Consider the following 22767-nt stretch of genomic DNA (forward strand, 5'->3'; position numbering starts at 1 on the left):
TGTGAGCATCTTTTTCACATATCTGCCCCACTACAATTATCCCGCTAATTGACGAACCAGCGCAAGATTTCTTGGGATTAGCATCGCGATGCTTATCCCGCTAATTTTCGGGTTTTTTTCTGTCCACACGTGCAAAAAACTCGGGATGACGATCGCGATGAAAATCTCGAGATTTGTATCCCGCTAATTGGTGTACGTGTGAACCTGGCTAATATCTATTCTTTATTCCACGTATTCCCACTGGACTGCCATATATACACTGCTGAGATCGTCACATCGAAAATTTAATCAGTGCATCTGTAACATTCTGCAGATGCCTTGGACAGACGTAAGTACCATGCAGATTAGTGGAGAGGTTTTTTTCTTCTTTCATAAATCGTAATAACGGGATGTGGGAGGGATGGACGGAGAGACAACCCGTACACATTATGTCATCGGCATCCATAGCATAACGTGACACGACTCTCCCTTTGGTCGTCATGACTGCTACAATGAAACTTTTTTCTTCTTCTTTTGACGAAGTTATTCATCAGCGATGTTCTTCCACTGCTCTCTCAACTTGAACTTCTGAATTTTGCCGGACACGGTCATCGGGTATTCCTGGACGAAGCGTATGTACCGCGGAATTTTGTAGTGTGAGATCTGGTGGGATAGAGTAATAACGTTGACAGACATCAATAACAGATCAGGGAACACTTAGTGACGCCAATGAAATTAAACTTGTCTTTAATACGCCGTTACCAGTTATGGGTATGATATATTTTACATGGAAACTCGATCTCTTGCAAAGAGTAAAACAACTACAAAAGCCAATACTATTCACGTTTGCATGCGTCCGTAGCAAATCATCGGAGTCGTGGTTGTCTTGCCTTTTGCCTTAGCCTTAAAGAAGAAATGCAACCCCAAATTGTATAGATTTAGTCAGAAAAAAAAAAGAAGTGCAGAACAGTGCAAAAATGATCAAAATCCGATAAGAAATGAGGAAGTTACGACATTCTAAAATTTCACAAATTTTCGAAAGCCACTTCGTGACATTCAAATCAGCAAGTTGACAATGTCATGCTCTAACAATTTTTATTCATTTAGGATACACACGTGACAAAAATTCCCATATTTTAGCTGTATAGATATAAACGTGTCATAAAACCATCTAAAATAAAAGGGAATAATGTTAACTCTGTATGTGCTTTTAATCGTATTAGTTAAAAATATTTTTCCCAATTTTCTTATAAAACATACATATTTTTAAGGCATGACGTCATCAACTCTCATTTGAATATTCACAAGGACTGGCCAAAATATGTTTTCCGAAAAAGTGTAAAGTTTCAAAATGCCATATTTCTTATCCGATTTTTGTCACTTTTGTATCGTTCTGCAGGGAATATTTTCCTTCTTAAGTTTATTCATTTTTGGATTGGATTTCCTCTTTTGTGCTTCGCCTCTTCTGAAGCGAGATTAAATACTGCTCTACATAACGTCAACGAACCTTTCCTTTACAGAAGGCCTTGATATCCTCAGCAGTGGTGCTTTCCCCTGGTTTAAGCTTAACAATCGCACAAACCTCTTCCCCCATATAGCTATCCGGTATGCCGATCACCTGAAAAAAAAAAGTCAATAACGGTGTAACCCAACGTTTCCTCTTCAAAAATATAAAACGTACACCAAACAAACAAACAAACAAACAAACAAACATACACACAAACATGCATAATACAACACGCGAGTACGTTGCATAGGTCATACGACAATGAATACGTATCGGATTTTATCTTGCTGTGTGAAGTTTGAATGCTGACAAGAAAGACGTAACTCATTCTACGTTCTCGGAAAATATACTTAACCGTGCACACAGAGAAATTAGGGTTCTATTAGGGTTCTTATTTTCACCCTACGAGCAAATCTAACTACGTGGCACCTTATAGGGTTCGGGATGGATGTAGGTGTGCAAATCCGAACCCTAAAGGGAGCCAAGTCTTAAGGGTTCGAATTTGGAACCATTCCATAGTCTTTCCCGAAAGCTGACATGTGGGTGTTGAATGGTGTTTGCTTAAAATGCCACACTATTTTTGGATATTATCGTATATTTTTATTTGAAAATATAACTACACGTTGTTAAAGAGTAACAGTGTCATCAGTAATACTGTACTAAAAAAATTACTACTAGTACTTGAATTAAACATTTGTTTTTTCTTTTCGCACCGGGATCAAGAATATCATTTCAATGACGTTATCATAGAGAGCAAACGAGTACAAGTACACGTATTATGCGTGCACGCGTGGACCGTTGAGCACTTGGTCAATAGTGAGGTTCACACCTAGGTCCCTTTACCTTAAGGTTTTCTAAACCTCGAGGTTTTGTAAACTACGAGGCACTAAACTCCAAGTTAGCGTAGATGTAGACGCACGTAGTTTAGAAAACCACGACAAAACCTTAAGGCGAAGACACCACGACAACACCACAAGATTTCTTAGGGTGTTGTCGTGGTTTAAGCGCGTAGTTTAAGCGCGTAGTGTCAGCGCGCTTAAACTATGACAGATGTGAACGGAGTTTTGTTAACCACGACGCTCAGTTTTTTCCACAATAGTGCGCAACCCTATGTGCAAACTAGGCGCCCTTTATTTTCTATCGTAGTTATCTTTACCTCGAGGTTTTGCTAACTGCATGTAGGTGTGAACGGCATCGAAGTTTTGTCGTGGTTAGGGGAACGCATTTTTGCGCTCGTAGTTAGTATAACTACAAGTTTTTGGATAGGTGTAGACATGGCTAATGGCAAAGCTAAAATTGCATGCGCACGCCACGCCGTAGGTCGCGCGGTATACGTACGTGCATACTACTGAAGTTCCTCGTTTGGAATGGACAGACGACCGTGAGGTTGGGGTGATGAATTAATCTTTTTGATGAGCCAAACGTTGTGAGTAGATAATTGTACTGTAATTCCGTTGAAAATATTTCACAGTAATCGATGATGATATGTGTGAATTATGCTCATAGAATGCTGAGTGGTGAAAACTGATGCGAAAGAGTTGTATCGAGGTACATGTGTACTAACATGTCAGAAGTGCGATCATACCTACAGTAAAGCATAGCGAATAAGTCAATGAAAGTTCACGGTAATACGGAAAGCCTCAACCAAGGTGCTAACTACGACCAACAGCCCCATACGCATAGCGTAATTACGCTATGCGTATGGGGCTGCTGGACGCAGTTACCAAGGTATGTACGTAAATAGGTGACCGGATATAGTCGCATCATTTTCGTTAATGGGAATTATTACGTTTGAGCCGAGTTGAGGCTCAGTTGGATATTGGTTCCTGTGAAGTTGACAGAAAGAACGATGTATGCATTATGATGTGCCTAATGAAGAAAAATAGTGTTCCTGGTTCATTTAGGAGAATTTAAGACATGTATGAAGATTGAAGTCAGAAAATTTAGGTTGGCCTTAACTCCTTGTTGTCTATCAATGAAACTAGAATGTGTGTTATAAATTAGCAATGCCATAGTCACAGAGCATAAGCAATGATACACAATATGTGAATTTAGATAATATCCACTGGAGAAGTTGCATGTGCTAGACATGACATAAAATAAGTCACACAAACAAGGTATGTAATGTAGACGGTAAATCACTTCAGAAGTACAACCGCTTGATCCCATACTTTAGCAGGTAGATACATGTAGGCCTATTCCAATATTGATTGTATGTTGAACTTTGTTTTATTCAATTACAGGTTGAACCTTGCTGATCCATGCTGATGCATGGTGTTAGCTTGGTCTCATACTGGGCCAAAGGGACCTGTGTTTGATTGATTATTTATCATCGAGTTCACTATGCATCAAGTTCAATAATGGTCTTCAGGATGAGTGATGCAGGTCAACCTCGAGAGACTGGTGAGCCATATAGGATGCCAGAGCTGGAGATGGAAGATGTTCAGGATGTCAATCCTGGTTCCTCGTTGAGTCAGTGTGGAAGCCATGCCAGTTCTTCTGAGAGTGATGGCCTGAAGGGCATACTATTTGGCAGCTGAAGCAGCGGCTATAGAAACGCATCAAAAACTAGAGCTCGAGGAGTTTCGACTTATGCAGCGTAAGATGAGATTAGCTATGAGACCAAGCTGCAGGTTGCTGAAGCAGAGGAGCAGATATACCTTGACTACGAGAACAAGAAGTTGGGAGTCGGCTTTCCTGTGAAAGCAGAGGATGAAACCTCGCTGTACCCAACTGAATGCGCCAACCAACCAGTACACACGAGTACACCGATTTCCCTGACTAGAGAAGTAGCAAACAAGTTCTTTTCCAATTTTCTTTGACTTTTAGCAGATATAGTCCAAAAGCCAATAAGATCATCAGCATCATGTAGTATCCCTGAACCAGGTTTGATGAAAGCCCATCAATTTTTCTGTAGATACATCCGTACAGACCGGGAGACAGACAGGCAACCTGAAAACATATGCCTCCGGCACCATTCAGGGCGGAGGCATAATAATGAGACTCCTATAATATGTCATGTATGTTTAAACCATATAAAATTTGAGACGGGTCACATTGAATCTCCCCCCTCCCCCCCCCCCCCCCCCATTAGAATTGCTAAACACCACGGCTCTAGAAACATCTTTCCATTTTAATCCAGAAAGTAATCAACTCCCTGTTTTTAGCCGAGGGTGAGCATGAAGCCACTCCATGAAATGAAGATTAGCATTTTTTCTTTTACAAAATATATGTGAAAAATTTTAATTTCATAAATAATGATAACTATTTATTCTGTCTTTTAAACTGTTGTCAGGTTATTCCCTTTCTTAGAATGCATTGGCCTTGAATATTTACAAGAATACTCTAGAGAAATATATAATAAAAAAATACAAGAGAACGAACTGAAGAGAACTTGACTTCTATTCACTTTTATCTTCTTCTTTTTTTTGGGGGGGGGGGGGAGGGGAGGGTGGATTATGGATGAAAATATCAATCTGCTAATGGATATAAAATACTCAAAGTATGCTTTCCATTATATTTCATACTACATGGGGTTAGTTTGTATTGTTCATATTTTAGATATTTCTTCACCATCGATAGTCTCAGTGCTTCAACAACACCTGCACACTTTGAATTGATTGTTTAAGTAGAGAACAAAAAAAAAAAAAAATAAGTCGCCTGATGTTTTTTGTAGTAGACAGCCACACAATGTATGTCAATTTTGGGCAATCTCTGGCAATGCAATGTCATAAGTGGAGTAGCTTTGTGACACTTGACAAAAGCATGATTTTCTCACAAACCCTTTATGTATAATATAAGGATTGAAAAATAGAGTTTGTCCCAAAACCTGAGAAAACTCAACATATCATATCTACTTTTTTTTTGCATATAAAAGAACACTGGACTTCACTCTTTAAGAAGGCAGAAACTATTATCATTGCCCTTACGTCAGTGACTTGTCGAGGAAATGTGCATGTTTTTCCTAAGAGAAAAGAAATGTGAAATTCTCTTTAGGTTTTCCTTGAATTGTTCTATGCATGCGACTGCACAAATGATTTAAAGATTATTAACTTTTGAATTGAATGTCCGCTTTTCAATTTTTTTACTGATGTGTTCTAATCGTATAAGCCAGTTCGGGGTACCAGTTTGAGCATGTGCGGAAAAAAGGTTATTTGTACCGAGAGACAGGTTGTTTTTTTAATTTCACTGAGATAAGCATCTGTAATGCTAGGATTATTCATGGAATCCTTAGAAATGGTGCCTGCCAGTACATCCACTTGACAGCATGCCTGGTATTTGGCAATGTTAACACACACAAAAAGTTTGTTAACATATTCAAAACAGCACTTGATAAAATAGATGATTCCCTAAGTGCTGATTGACGAACCATACTGGTCACTTCATCTACACTGGTTAGGTTCATTCTTTCTTTGAATATGAGTTCCATAAATGGCTATGGTGGGCAAGCTGCTGCATTATGTCACTTTGAGTTGAGTGAAGTGCCTAACCAACTGAGAAAAATGAAAGGTCATTTGTGCCTTTGTGCACATGAGCTATCTCCGGACTGGCTTATTGCAGCGCATTCACTCAATCCACATGTAGGTTTATATGAAGGTGGACTTGCCCTCTAACTCTGATTATAATTCTAAGCTTTCTTTAAGTGGGTTGTATAAAGTGCTGATATATTTGTGTAAGGTTTGGTGAAAATTAAGTGTTAAAATGATTGGAAGAGTTGTGAGACTGTAGGCCTATACATCAACACTTGAGGTATTTCTCATGCATGATCATAAATCTGTAAAATATTAATGGTAATAGTAATAATGATATTAATGATGATAATAATAATAATAGTAATAATAATATATTTTGCTCCTGATCAGTATGCTTGTGATGGTGCCAATACCAATACCTGCTTTATGAATGTGAAAAATCGACTGCTCTTTACAATATTTTGAATGTTGGGGCTAAACTGCATACATTGTGTAATTATATTTATGGTCTACTGAGTACAATGTGCTTCTTGTTTCCATCGCTTGAAAAAAAAAACCACAATGTATCAAAAAATTTGTTTTTAAACTTGTCTCACAAGACATATTCCTTCCTCTTTATGTCCAGTTTGTAATACCACTGATTGGTTAACCTTATTTTCCCTTTCTGAGTTAACATTTTCTGTGGAATTGTTAATGTTAATTTGATGCAATGAAAAGTGTTTTCAGATATGCTATTCTGCCCAAGATTTATAACTGGGACATATCTTTAGCTGTTTGCATAAAAAAGTAACCAAATTTAGATGTGCATTCTTCATTTTTTAATTCTTTTTTTCACCTTTCTTATCTTTGGTGTAATTGTATCTGAAAAACAAAATGTGAAGTATACTAATTGTATAATGGGGCACATTTGCAAGCTCTCAAGCTTGGAATTGGATGGAATATGTCAGTACAAGTAGTGAGTTTCAAATATATATGACAGAACTTTGCCATACCCTTCATTGTTTTGGCAATAACTTGTGTACCAGAAATCAGAGTTGACATATCGCTGTTAATGTCTAAGAGCGTCATAAAGGTGCTTTTGATTACCGTAAGATGTACCGGTAAATTCAAGGTGCATATCTATGATCCATTCTAGAAGTAGAAGGACAATGTGAAAGATATTTGTCACATAGTTTACTATTACTCTGCGCAATTTTCAGGGATTTTTTGAATAAAAAGAATTAGTGCTTTTTGTCAATGTGGTAACTTCCTTTAAAAGAAGAAAAGGTAATTATGTGATGGAAAGAACGAATATTATTTTTCTTATTCAATGCACTGACCAAATTTCATACATTTTTGATTTACATTGCCCTTTTTATGACAAAATATGCATCTCGTATTAGAATTTGTAGAAATACAATGTATATTCTATGTTCACTTTAAAGTAAACCATGAAAAAGAAAATCGCTGTTAACTTGTCCCTCTTCCATGAGACATATATTAAAATGTTAATAATCTATATGTAAGTATGCACTGTATTCATCATGTTTATGTTCTATTTGTTGTTGAATTGAAGTCTCTGACTTCAGTTTTCGAAAGATTGTGGATTTAATTGACTGAGAAACTGTGTGTAAATCTCCTGTATGCATGCTATTTTGCTTCATGTCTGGAGTGTTACCTTAGTTAATTGTGAAGTCAGTGAAGGCATCCAGTAGACCTTAGGTAATTGTTTGTGAAGTTAGTGAAGGCATCCAGTATATAATTATTTTGGTTTTAACAAAAAGGTTATAATTTTCACCATATGGGGTGCAGAAAGGTAACCCTATATAGAGACGTGTGCAAATTGTATTGCATCCTATATTGCGGTGACTTTATCACCCCATAGGGTGCAAAATTACAACAATAACAATATGAACCATACTGGGTGCAGGTATGAGGTGCAGAAGAGGAACCCTGTATAGAGGTCTATATTTGCACCTTTTTGGGTGTTGAATATAGGGTGCTAAATAAGAACCCCCAAAAATAGAACCCTAAATGGAGCCGCTGGTGTTACAACGATATGAACCAGAAAGGGTGCAAATTTGCATCTGAATTTTTGTTCACCCTATGGGGTGCAGAAAGGGAACCCAATGGAGGGGTGCAAATATGCACCCCAAAAAATAGAACCCTAAATGGAGCCGCTGATGTTACAACGATATGAACCCTATTGGGTGCAGAAAGGGAACCCAATGGAGGGGTGCAAATATGCACCATATATGGTGTTAAATATAGGGTGCTAAATAAGCACCCCCAAAAATAGAACCCTAAATGGAGCCGCTGGTGTTACAACGATATGCACCCTCTAGGGTGCAAATTAGAACCGTAATTTCTCTGTGTGTGCTGTACAGTGTGATCTACCATGTCATCTCAAACTTTACGGGTGCGAACGCTCAAAAGAATAGTATAATTTCGGTAGAAATGGGGCTTCAGGTTTCCTATTTTTCGCGAGATAATAGAAAGCTCTTATGAAATATGAAAGAGCGTACAATTCTAAGAGGAATTCAACATCTATTCGATGAAAATAGGTTTTGATATGGCCGAGATATCCAAAAACAAAGAGGTCCTAATAAAAGGAGGGACCCATCTTTTATTAGGACCAGTTTGTTTCAGCTTGCGTTTTGATATCTCAAATAAACTTTGAATTACTCTCAGAATTAGAATTGTGTCGTATTTATAGTATTTCATAAGTGGTTTCTCAATATCTTGCAAAAAGCTTAAATCTGAATCCCCACGTCAATCAAAACAATACCGTCCCTTTAACTTAACGACGAGCGGTCTTTAAATATAATACAATGATAATGAAGAAGACTGGGTACCTATAGCGTTCTGCTCTTTACCGTGTGTCCGAAATTACACAGTCATGTATTATTTCATAAGTTTGTCAAATATCTTATGATATCGGAGGTACGCACACTACAAGCTGTCATTTCTGAGGTCTTGCCTCCGTGGACTAATGCTCTCTATTGACATATTACAAATTAGAAAAATAGAAGTGGAATTATAACTGTCATAGATGTACAAGAAAGGATGAAGAGCGCAATTTTTCCAAGAGTGAGATGGACTAAAAATCTCTATTCCGGATTTTATACACCAAACACGTCACGTGTTGCTTTTCAAAAACCTTTAAAAAATATAGTAGTAGTAGTAGTAGTAGTAGTAATAATAATAATAATAATGATAATAACAATAATTTTTATTATTATTATCATAATAATCATAATAATGATAATAATAAGAATTATAATGAATAATGTTGTAAATGATGTCAATTGTTATTTTTTAAATAGTGATGAATGATTTGAAAATTGTAATTACTTTCTTTTTTAATCAAGTATGTATTGTGTGAACGAATGTTGCAATTCAGCATTTTGGCTGCGAGATCATTTTATCTAATAAACCATACCATACCAAGTAACACTTATATAGCGCTAAATACTGACGTTTCTTCGCGCATTAATACGGAAAAAATATCAAATCAAAATACAGCATTATGTACATATGATATAACACAACAATTAGAATAAAGATTATGATATACATATATATATATACATACATATATATATATATATATGAATTATATGTATATATATATATAAATATATATATTACATATATATATATATATATATATATATATATCTTACCTGTACTTCCTGGACGGCTGGATGAGTGTAGATGAAATTTTCAATTTCCGTGGGGTAGATGTTGACCCCTCCTCGAATGATCATGTCCTTGATGCGTCCAACAATCCTAAGGTATCCCTCACTGTCCATACTACCCACATCACTGAGAGGAAGAGAAGTCCAGTATTATGTATCATGGTCTTCGTATGCACGCACATATTTATTTTCTGGAAGGCTGGTTGTCTTGATGTGCCCTATGATGCACTTAGGTTGAACTTATCTCTTTTGGTCGGACCATTGGCTATTGACGCTTCAACATGCGAGAAGGCGCCTTTTCCAAACTCATCCAGGAGCCTTCTCCGAACTCACTCAGGCGCATTGTTCAACAAGAGATTGTAAGAAGATGTATTCCTAAAACTCGTCTAGGCACCTTGGTTGGCTTCGAGAGGTTCTTTTAATTACCCTTTACAACATGTTGAAGGTCCTCACTGATGTCCCGTAAGTAGGATACCTATAATGCCTATACAAGGTGTTATGACATCTCGAAACCAAAGGGGCTAAGAATTACTTGTATACAGTAACTGTTGTAAAGTGTAAAAGTGCTCCAGAGTCGACTCTCTACACCATCTAGTTCTAAGTTTCATTTCTGGTAGGTTTAGCATACATTCTGTGACAATTCCTTTTCCCTTAAACACCTCGATCCACTCTGACCAAGGTGTACCAAGAAGGAACAGGCTCGCCTAGTACCTCTTTCGGTGTACAAAATAGATCGCATGCGCAATACTACGATCATTTCAATGTTCACTGGCAGAACCTAATGGGAGACCTCAACAACTTGCTGGGGCAAATCATTTTGTATGCTCAAGTTTTGAATGAACCATGAAATATATACTGATAACACTATGTCTAACACAGTCGGGTTGAGAGTGTGTTCACTATCATTTGTGTCCAATAGGCACGGGCAACACCGCCTCCTAATTTGTGAGGGTTCAGAAAATGTTTTGTGAAGCACGTCTATGCCAACCACACACTAAAACACTAACTTCAAGCTTGTTCTCCTGCTCCTGACATGACCTTACCCAGTGTGCAACCAGTTCTCGTCGTCAATGACCTCTCTTGTCTTTGCCTCCTGTCCCCAGTATCCCGCCATGACGGCATAGCCCCTCACGCACACCTCACCTGGAGACCCCACGGGAACCGTCTTCTGTGTTTCAGGATCTATAATCTTCATCTGCGCAGAATTGAAGTAGGGCAAACGTTATCCCGTTGTGGTCAGACATTGGCTTATCAATCGATCGATTGATGGTTATCGTTTAAACTTTTATCAGTCTACCAGCTCAGAAATTCTTGCAGAACGGGTTCTGAGCAACAGAGATAAACTGACCATATTCTTCGATCACGCAGAAATTGATAAATAGCATTGATGAAAAAAAAAATTATTGAATGTGTTCGGAAGTTCAGTGTCTGCATGGATTTAGAGTTGGCAAGGCTAACGTTGCCCCTCTGTTAGGACGCTAATAAAAGATTATGTTCTCTATAGCTTCTTGTGCTTTTATTAGGATCATTGCAAGAGACCTACACCCACGGGTCATACGGCCCTCGGGTTCGACTTTGAAAAAAGGTTCACTGAGTCATACAGCCCACGAATCATACATCCCATGAGTTCGACACTAGGGTAAATAAGGCCCATGAGTCCGACACTAGGCACACACGACCCACGAGTTCGACAATAGGTAGACAAGGCGCACGAGTTCGATACTAAGCAAAAGCTACGAGTTCGACATTACAATCATCAAGGAGCTTAATGTGTTGGTCTCGTAAGACTTAATCATGGAACTTACTCCCTAAAAATAAACGAGTGAAAATGTTAACTCTTGAAGGAGTGAATAACAGAAAAGAGTGCAGTTTAGAGTGAAATTGAAGTGAATTTTGAGTGAAAATATTATCATGTTCACTAATTTTGGAGTGACCTCAGGGACCACTTCAAAATCTTTGAGTAAACCCTGAGGTCACCCCAAAATCAGTGAAAATAAACATTTTCACTCAAAATTCACTCCAATTTCACTCCAAACTCACTCTTTTCTGTTATTCACTCCTTCAAGAGTGAACATTTTCACTCGTTTATTTTAAGAGATTAATTGCTTAGTGTCGAACTCATGGGCTGTACGACCCATGGGCTGTATGACTCATGGGCTGTATGACTCGTGGGCTGTCTGATTCGTGGGTGTCGAACACGTGACGTGCACCCCTTTTCTTCACCTATATTTTTATGGTATACAGTTTACTCGATTGCGGAGTTGCTACATCTAAAGGCCGTGTCACACCTTTCCGGGCAAGCCTTGCGTGCGACTTGCGAAGAACAATTTTTACTACCCGGAGGTCCCCACGGATGACCCGCATATGACAGTACCTAGCACGTATCTCACCCGTAGTCGCCCGGAGGTGCGCACGCAAATCCTTTTACCCGCAACCTTGTTTAGGCCCTGTCACACCTTTCCGATTAAGCTACGCGGGCTTGTTGCTTGTGGGGATTTTCCAGCATACCGGACAATGGCTGTCTCCGGGCAACTACGGGCGAGATACGCGCTAGAATACTGTCAGGTGCGGACCAACTGCGGAGAGCTCCGGGTAGCACATTTGTTCCTCCGCAAGTCACCGCGCAAAACTTCCCCAAATACAGTATGACAAGGCCTTGAGCATGCTCAAAACTTGTTCCGAATGAGTCGCGGGGTTCGCCCGCAGAGGTACACGCAGAACACAAGTAGGAGACCCTTACCGGCAGCACCTCGCAGGCAACTCCAACGCAGGTACTTCGCAGTACGCGTAAGTCTCTCGTAACAGAAAACGGATCGGTTTCAAAGATCTCACGCAAGTCACACCGACTACACGCAAGTAGAAGGTAAGTAGCACGCGTCTAGCAGGTAAGGCACAAGTGCAAAACTCCCAAACATTCTTGTCCGCCCGCAGAAAATTCTCCTGCGAGCTGGAAAATCCCTACTCGCAATAAGCCCGCGTAGCTTGCCTGGAAAGGTGTGACACGGTCTTGAAGGTCTATCTAAAGCTCTACAGTCTACAAAATCAACATACAAACCTCCAGGTAGGGTAACAGTTTCCCAACTGTGTAGATACGTTTCTCTTCTGTGTCACTGCGTGTTGTCATCGTTACCATTGGTGAAGTTTCTGTCAGCCCGTAGGCACTCTAGATGTATGAAACTGAACAAACTTAGATAAACAAGGGACTGTTAAGTTTATGTTATAAGACTGCACGCATTCTAAAGTAAGGAGTTATATAAGGGGATATCAACGGATGTCATACAGTCCCCATTGGGTCGTGACTATCTAAGTCAAGTGAAATGATGGATCAACTTTAGCTGGCGTTCGATGGCATCAATATAATTCTATAATTACTTCACAATATCGTAAAAAAAAATTTGTTAGCTGGACTCCATTCAGCGAAACAATTTCCGTTAATAGATAAAGAGTTCTGTGGACACATTCAAAAGTTGTATTTACCTGTGACAGTTTCGACGACGGGTTGTCATCTTTCTCAAACGATGGCTAATCGGTGTGACATCCGTTAGCGCCATCGTAAATGTGAGACAGTTGGTATGCACCCCCAATCCCGGTTCATGCTGTGTGTGTGTGTGTGTGTGTGTGTGTGTGGGGGGGGGGGGGGTTCTCTATAATCCTAATTACCTCCCTGACACGTCTATTCAGGTCCTGGCTGTCTCTCTCTCTCGCTAACATTTACGATGGCGCCATCACTCAGATGTCACATCTGGGTGATTGCTGATTGGCGCCAAATCATCAGTTGCCGATTAGCCATCATTTGAGAAAGATGACAGCCCGTCGTCGAAATTGTCACAGGTAAATGTAACTTTTGGATGTGTCTAGAGAACTCTTTATCTACATCTATCAACCATCCTTCGTGCACTTATTTCGCAATTTCCGTTAATTGCTCGTAATTATATAACAATAATGATGATGATGATGATGATAATGATAATAATAATGATAATAATAATAATAACAATAATAATATTAATAACTTATATCTATATCTATATATATATATATATATATATGCGTGTGTGTGTGTGTGTGTGTGTGTGCCTTCTCCATATCGATCACTCTGTTCGAAGATAGCCCTCACAAAGTGTATATATTTACATATCAAAATGTTGATTAAAAATAAATGGATATGAATGAATAATATAAAGTCGTCATGAGTTCATGTCAAATCATCTTTCTCTTATATTGATGTCATGCAACACGAATGTATTTGTTTTTAAGAGGGCAGATGTGCAATGAGGTGGTTTCAATAGTTTATCGTAACGATAAATTAAGTTCCTTTTGAAATTTTACGATTGTGATCATTTTCTTTGCATTATACCATCAAGTACTCTTCTAATGACAGAATGTATTATCATTTTTTTGTTTGCCTAAAACTATCATGTTTTACTTGAAAACTAAACGAATTGAAATCAAGTATCAAAGAACTTTTTAGGATTCATATGTATTGCGTCATCTGACATATGAATTTTGTAAATCCATCTCTTGTAAAGTTTAGAATTAGTACATAGGACGTCAGTAAAGTGTAAATCCATCTTTGAAGTAACATTATCGTTTGAAGCTATGTCCCACATTTGCTCTAAGACAGAAAGCCACAAACATTCTCATAGGACCAAGACATGAAATAGGATGGGGGGGGGGGGGGGGGGCAAGGAAAACGTTACCATGCTTTCTTCCAGCCCCATGACCTTTTTAGCCTCCACCAGGGTCTCGGGGGGTATTGGCGACGCTCCGACGAAGATGGATCTTACACTGGTGACGTCATAGCGACTGATCCACTCGTGGTTTAGGACCGCAATGTACATTGTCGGTACGCCGAACATCATCGTGCACCTAATCGACGAGGGATGGTATATCACTGAGACGAGTGTTGGCTTTGTGACCATTATCGGTGTACTATGCTCTTATAATGACACTCACCTGGCCAGAAAAGTTCGAAAGCAGAGGAGTTTACACGTAGTTCAAATTTAAGGCTAAACAGATACTGAACTGCGATGATTCACAGCCTAAATTATGTTTGTGATATTATCTTTCTAGGGTTATGACTGGCACGAGATTTCACAGTACTCATAGTAGCTACAATTCAGACGGTGATACTTAACCTCGAGAAAAGCTGACCACGAGGATAAGTTCTATGAGGCGCCAAGTGTCGCACGGTCGATTTCTTTACGAAATCGGTCATTTTGTCGCTGAAAATGATTGATTTCGTAACGAAATCGACCGTGCGACACTTTGCACCCCATAGAAATTATCCTCGAGATTAGCTATCCTCGAGGTTAAGGATCACCATCTGAACGTAGCTAATGTAAACTGTTTTGAATACGGCAATGTATCATGTAATGATAAACAGCGCGAAAGCAGTGTCGCCTATAATACAGCTCTAGGCAATTGCCATGTTGGGGGTGTCTCGTCAACTTGGGAGGATTAAAAAACGCACATTTCAGTATTCAGTAGATGGATCAATGTGTGTAGGGACAAAAATCAAGGGAGGAAAAGTACTGGGAAATTTGATAATGTCTCCGTTGAAGTTTATTTCCTTGATGATAAGAGTGACAACGGCGGGAGATTCTCTGACAGAATTATACCTATTAGAATAATATATCAAGGGAGAGGGGTCATAAAGTGTTATAATGTATAAACAATGTAATACAACAGCAACAACAACAACAACAACAACAACAACAATAACACTACCTTTCATCGTTGATAGCCTTGATGGTTGACTCTGCCTGGAAACTTGGGGATGGAATCACCATTTTTCGACCAAACAAAACGTGGAATAGTGATATATTATTGGTGCCAAATATATGTGCGAAAGGAACCGGTGCACAAGATATGTGATCCTGTTTGATGAAACAAAAGGGAAAAGTTTAAACCTTAATTATCTATAGGCTTTAAATCAAAGAAATGTAACTTAGAGACCAACGCAAGAAAAAAAAAGAAATTCCATGAATCCAAACAATTGTAATTAATTGAAATGCTCGTATTAACACTGTTTTATGGACTGCAAACGCGTCACCTTTAATGTATTAAAGCAATTGTAATTAATTGAAGTGTTCATATTAGAACTGTTTTATGGATTGCAAACTCGTCACCTTTAATGAATCAATGTAATTGTAATTAATTGAAGTGTTTATCTTAGCACCTGTTTTATGGACTGCAAACTCCTCACCAACTCAGCGCTTGTCACATGATTACTCACGATTTTGTCAAAACTCATTCTCAGGCCAGCATGATGCATGCTGTTGATAGACTGAAAATGAGTTAGAACCACTCCTTTCGGTGCCCCAGTCGTTCCCTGAAAGGTAACAATAAGAGATCACCTAAATCAACAAGCATTCTCCAGATTTATACTCGCATATAGGTAAAGCCCACACTCGTGATTGTAGGAAACATAAAGGCTTCCTTTCAATGCAGAAGCGTCAACACCGGTGATTGGTGCAATCATTGTTGCAATGATAAGGTACTTGTAAACTATGATTACGTTTGTAAAAATGACAGCTTTGTGATTTATTGTCAAGCATCAAGACCGGTGAAGGATTTTGCCATTCTTTTTTCCTTACAATATTATTGGTGCAATCATTATTACAGTAATTTGGTACAATATGATTATGCTTGTGAAAGTGCCGGCTTTGTGATAGGTCATTAGCATTAGACTATAGGAAACTCATGAATCGATTTACAGCGGGGTGTCGAGGAATAGTCTCACTGTTGATCTGATATGTATCATACGAGCAGAGATGTTAACTCGAAACGGGTCTTGAATCATGCGAAAAAAAGTGTCCACCAGCAATTTTATGAAAAAAGAGAAAATTTTCTTTACAGTGAATTACGTCACTTCTGTTTTCATGCGGACTTACTATAAGTTGTTACTAAAAAGAAGTACTTAAACTGCTTAATGCTTGTGCGCATGCTTCTACATGACCAACGGTTTAAAGTCCTCTTTAAAGGGCTAGGCCACAGGAATGAAATACGTTGTCTACGGGGCATAACCCCTGCTGACAGGGAATTCCACCCATATGCAGGGACCTTACAATATTGATGGTCCGTTGTAGCGTCCTTAACAATCTTATCTGAGTCTTCTTGTACACTTACAGATGTGAAAATCATGTTGCTTGTGTCATCGCATTCAAGCTTGTCCCTGCATTCTTTTAAGACCTTCATGTCTTCAGCAGTCCCCATCGACATGACGTCATCCATGACGTAGACTCCTGGTTGCTTTTCACCTCCATACATAACCACAGATTCCATATCAGGCAGTCTAAATACATCAATGGGGAAGTCATAAAAAATCAAACCTATGTAGATAGTATAACATTGTACTTAAATATATTAAAGAGAGTAATGACCTTACATAACTAAAAAGTGGAAATTATTGTTTATGGTATCGTAAAAACCCCCCCAGTATAGACATAAATTTAGATGGCATATTCCGTCGTGTGCCTGACCAAAAGAACTGTTCGCTGGAAAATAAACTCACAAGAGCTTCAAAATCAGCTGCCTCGTTTAGTATATTATTCATTCGTATTTCAGAAGCAGCAGTTAGCATTGACATGGCCATCAATTTAATAAACATTTTATGATTATTGCCATCAATATCAATTGATCTGTCTTTACCCAATTCTTCGTGCGTCAGACCAAGGAGGTACTAGGCGAGCTCGCCTAGTACCTCCTTGGTCAGACTTCAGTAACTGCAGGTTAGACAGCTCTCTTTTGGCCTGAATCTTTCATTGCATAAACACAATCAAAAATCATAAAAAATCATAAAAACTGAAATCAAACACACACACACAGGCACACACACGCATACTCACTCACGCAGTTTGTTCAACTTTACACTTACTGAGGGCTCTGCAACTTTCCCGCCAACGATGAAGTAATGGATGGACAAATTTCAGCGATCATTTCGTAGTAGTCTTGTGTCAAGAACGATGATGCAGACACCAAAGTCTTCACACCTGCCTGAGTGTGTGATATAAGGAACAGTCATTATATGACACTCTAAATTACATTAACGCAAATGGAGTGACCATTACGTACATAAAGAATTTAGATTTATACAATCCCTAAGACTTACAGTAATTCTCAAGCAAGACGACTCAACATTACAAATAACAACAATAATCGGAACCATTCGTATTTTCTTTTCTTCAGGAATAAAAGCAGTAGTTCCGTCCTGTTTTTTTACACAGGCCTTGTCATACTTACACCTTCCCTCCCCCCCCCAAAAAAAACAAAAAACAAGGCAAGTGCCAAATTGTGTCTCGCCCATTCGCGTAGAAGAAATTAACGTTTTTCTAACTCCCGGAAGTTCATTGACCCGCCTATGACATTTGACCTTGCGGTGACCTTCAACTCCCCAAGGGACATCTACCATCCAAGTTTGGTCACAAACGGACATGTAGCCTACATCAAAAGTTATGAACCATAGTCGAAACGCGCCGTAAAAACTTAACATTGGGCCCTAAAGTTCATTGACCTCTCCCTGTGTCCGTTGACCTTGAGGTGACTTTTATGTTTTGTAATATGTGTAACTTTGTATAACCACTCTTCCGTCCAAGTTTGATTGAAATTGAAGTCCTCAGTAGAGAGTTATTCAAGTTTTCGTAGCGCACGGAAGGACGACGGGCGGACGGACGACGGGCGGACGGACGACGGACGGACAAGGCCGGACAGACGCTGCAGGCGATCCCTTAGTCTCCCCACACCCCCGGTGGGCTCGACAAAAATCCAATCCGAAAACGGAATACAGACGGTATCATGAACAGACGGAAATCTTTTAAATGCAGCGACCCCTTGAATGTGGGTTGGACGCACCATGAATGAAGCCGCATCCTTAACGGCGTGTTGCATATCAGCACCAATACGGCGATCTCGCCATTATTTCAATATTATTTATTAGTCTATCTACATATTTTTGTTAATCTATTATTCATTTATTCATTTCCTTATCTAGTTCTTGCTTTGTTGTTTTTCTTTGGGAGGGATTTTCTTGGCCCTCGAACTCAAATTCATTGCTCTTCGTATTATCCAGAAAAACACTTTACGTCATACTTATATGCAGTACTGAGTATGACTGCATTTTTAACCTGGCATAGGGGTCGCACTTCAAAGCTAAATTTAATGTTCGGTCATTGGTGTAATGTTCTCAGCTCAAGTTGGTCGTTTACAAGTCATTCACTCGAAGCTAAAATTGGTCGAGGCTACATATAAGCAGTATAAGTTCACAATCTATGCAACATAGCTAAATATTACATTTGACATTAGTCCATCAATGTTTGGGATAATAGCTTATGAAGAACGACATTTCAGGGGTATATTATAGTTATATGGAATCAATTTCCTTTACAGCCACGAGTGGCGTATGGATCTGCTGCAAGTAGGCTAGTAAGTATAGGTCACAAATTCGAAGAGTACAAAGACTATCAACGTTTAACCCCCTTTCACCTTAGCCACGATGTGATGTAATTCGGAGGGTCGACAAGCCGCATTGATATTGACCAAGATGGCGCCTATAGACGCCACAGCATACTGTGTGTGTAGCCACTCCAGGGTGTTGGGTCCCCAGATTCCCACCCGGTCTCCGTGGCGTACCCCGATGCGAACCAGACCGAGGGCGAGCCTTTCAACCTTTACACACAATGCGAGTACAGTAAAAAAGAAAAGGAAAAGCACGTTACAAATGGAAATTCCACCAGCATACTAGTGTACACGTGTGTGCATTCATCATGTTCACGGCAGTGTATGAGTATCCTGTTTACCATGAATATATCTTTTGAGCCTCTGTGTCGCTTTTTAGACGTAGGACAACATCTGTCGGGGGAATTGTAGGAAGGAAGAATTACATTGTATATCTGTTTGCAGTTGTAGCCGAACAACATTATCTAAAACTGATTCGAAGTAACCCCCCCCCCCCCGCCTCCTCTGTAACCTCTTCATTGCTTTGGGCAAAATGTGGGGTATGAATAGACTCTCATCAAAGTAAGTCGAATTTGATATTTCTTTAGGTAGACATTCTACACGTCAAGAACGCTAAGGCACCTATGTTCTCTGCCGAGTGCATGTAAAGTGTTCGTGTACAATCCAATGAGAGACAGGTTCTGCTCCCATAAAATCAAACGAGTTCCTTCTTGCCCCATCCATTTGAATTCTTTTTGTCTTTCCATCCATCTGTTTGCACTCCATTCATCTCCCTACACATGTTTTTGTGAACATCTTCTGAACAATGTATCAGCTGTTGCCCTTGTGAGGTGCTGGTTGTCTAACCTCTGTGATAGGGAGATCTGTTAGAATCGAACCAGGAATTAAACATTGTCCATTCATGCTGACAGAAAATGAGAAATATTCGTAAAGGGTGCCATTGTCTCAATGGTTTCATGTGTAATAAAGAAGTCCGGATTTCGTGTTTTTATTTTAATCAGAGCTTTGAAGAATACTTTCCAGGTGCCTTTTAGTTTTACTTCTGAAAATACAGGACATCACAGGACTCGACATAAACATATCAAACAATAGTTATACAGATTTCATAGCATGGATTACGAAGTGAGCAAAATCACGCCACCCGTTACTTTCCTTACCTCCTCTTTGAAACGTCTGAACGTCCGTCGTTCATTGTCCGCAGAAAATACGACACACTCCCTGTCAGGATACTTCTCCGTAGTCTCATCTAAGACGTCCGGAATAGTTTTCCTCAATAATTTCGCGGAACAGCTGTCTGGCGACGCTCGGCAGTAACTTAGACTGGTCTCCATTCTTCTCCCACTAGAACTAGATAATAATAATGATGATGATGATAATAATAATAATAACAACAACAACAATAATAATAATAATAATAATAATAATAATAATAATGATAATGCTAGTAATAATAATGATAATGATAATAATAATAGTAATGATAGTGGCTACTTGTATCAAAAATAAAAGATATAATATATACCAATAAAAGTATCGAAATTTAGACATTTCGCACCCCTGTGAATTCATATCTACTGTTTTTCTTCTTTCAAAACACGGTATAATTTGGCAGGTCCTACTGGAACATAGCTTGGATGAATCTTATTCGCACCTACAATCACCAATCAATTTTCTCCTTGATCTTTAAGATAACGGCATGTTTAAGTGTATGGCGGTCACCTGTCATCCTAATCCACTATTATTTTCCCATGCGTAAAGCTGTCATGTGAATGTCGTCGGTACGTGAATTGAACGGCGTGTCCCAGCCGGTCAATAGGTACCTACTGTGGTCAAAAACATGCTCTGTAATGTCAATGCATTTCTAGAACACGGATGACAATGACCATCTGTTCTTTGGGCTTTGGGCAGCGGAGGTGAAAATTCAATACGGACGAATCAGTTTGTACAGTGTATACAAGCATCACCACTAATAATGTTGCGTCTCTGGGGTTTTACTGCCGAAAGATCGACAATCCTGTAAATGAGTACATTAAGCTAAATAAAATTTATTTTGTGATATTATATATCACGATTTGCCTAAAAAAATTAAACCACTAACAGTATCATAGTGAAACGTTATCATGGTTATGTGATACCTGTCTCGTGCAAAGTCTTAAAAAAAATTATTCTCAGGCAATGGTATCAAGACACAGATCAAAAGAATTTGTCACTGACTGCTGACGCGGTGGCAAAACAAAAGCGTGCAAACCCGGCTTACAAACTGTCGTCGTTTTTTTTGCATCAGTGTTTGTATGTACTGTACATGGCGTACTACATTTCAGCAGGGAGGTGTGACTGATTTCAGAGAAAACATCTTTCAGTCTTTTCCAAAGTATATCCATGGCTTGTACCATCCGTATACTGTAATTTGTATGAAAGTGTATGCCCGATAATTAATTTACATTTCAAATGGGAATCACATGGCGTGCTGTGACATGATCAGACGACAATTAGTGTATAATAGCACGAAAGAACAACTTGGGGCTGTCAGTGATGAACTTTAACGCGTGTTTGTAGCTTTTAGTGGAGGTTAACCAGGCAGTGTGTGATGATGAATGCTTAAAGGGAACGACTCTCTTACCTTTGTGCTGGATGAACTAGTAAGTTGGAAATTCGAAAGCGGCAAAGCAGCCCGCTTCCTACTATCCTTCTCCCAAGTACAGGGCCGAATGTTGATCTTAAAAGTGTTTCAGTCATCCTGCTGTGCTGCATGTCAACATGCCTCGATTTGCAATATTTCACAGGGCCGGAGCTGCACTGACACTGTGGTCTGCAGATAAACTGCGAAGCTCCAAAGCCAGATCTGATATAAATGCACTTCTGGTTGAGTTCTTTGTGTGCTTCCGCTCGATGAATGTGGTAAAGACGACGCGGCCGGTGCCACCCCTAATCAAATTATATTTGTTGTAGCGTTTTCAAGTGCAAGGGCGTCCATCCTGGCAGGGGGCAGTAGGCAATAAGGGAGGGGGGGGGGGGGAGGGGGTGGGCAGTGGGGTAGTTGCCTTTCAATAAGCATTTCGAAATACATCAAAAAGCTTCATTATTCTTTTTCTCGCGAAGGCATAATTGATCTTTGCGCTCTATTGCAAAATACAGGATCTGGTAATTTTTGAACCAGGTTACTCTCTCTTGCACTCTCTCTCACTGAAAGGCATGACAAAATTTTCTCACCAAGGTGCAGATGGACAGTTTTGTATGTCACGTAATGGTCGGTCATAATCCTCATGATAACGTAAGTAAAGATGGACACGGTCATTGATATCTGCAACTACTTCATTCACTGCCTTTTTAAGTCACCTCACCCTCGGCCCGGTGAGCGCCATCCACATTCATAGAATTACAGGTACGTGTACGCATTGAAGACTCACACGCCGAACTGGATTTGACGGGTTCCATGTTTAATCCGTTCACATTTATTCTCCTTTATATCCATTTTCCTTAAGCTGTAGAGTGAATTTGCCCCCATTTACCCCCCCCCCCCCCACGGCCACGGACGCAATGTTTTGCATGCGCGTCACATAGTCACACAGTCCCGCCCCCCCCAAAAAAAAAAAAAAAAAATCCCGTTGTAGAATTTCCTGCTAAGAGGTGACTGAGTACTTTTTATTATGAATCCAAACTTATTGTGTATACG

At 39.4% G+C, this 22767-nt stretch overlaps 1 protein-coding gene across 1 annotated transcript; it reads right to left on the minus strand.

Moving 5' to 3' along the window:
* Positions 1 to 522: 522 nt before the first annotated feature.
* Positions 523 to 20425, minus strand: LOC139732856 (medium-chain acyl-CoA ligase ACSF2, mitochondrial-like). Its single transcript, XM_071643727.1, has 12 exons — positions 20252 to 20425; positions 19122 to 19304; positions 17518 to 17636; positions 16770 to 16935; positions 15877 to 15972; positions 15369 to 15517; positions 14339 to 14507; positions 12694 to 12801; positions 10682 to 10833; positions 9624 to 9765; positions 1487 to 1597; positions 523 to 642 (listed from the first exon to the last, which is right to left on the minus strand). Exons 1-12 carry the CDS (start codon positions 20423 to 20425, stop codon positions 523 to 525), a joined length of 1689 nt encoding a protein of 562 aa, XP_071499828.1.
* Between the last annotated feature and the right edge of the window lie 2342 nt (positions 20426 to 22767).

Source organism: Diadema antillarum, unplaced genomic scaffold (assembly GCF_040938485.1).
Source record: "Diadema antillarum isolate AM-2024a unplaced genomic scaffold, OU_Dant_1.0 scf00000003, whole genome shotgun sequence".
NCBI classification, from domain to species: Eukaryota; Metazoa; Echinodermata; class Echinoidea; order Diadematoida; family Diadematidae; genus Diadema; species Diadema antillarum.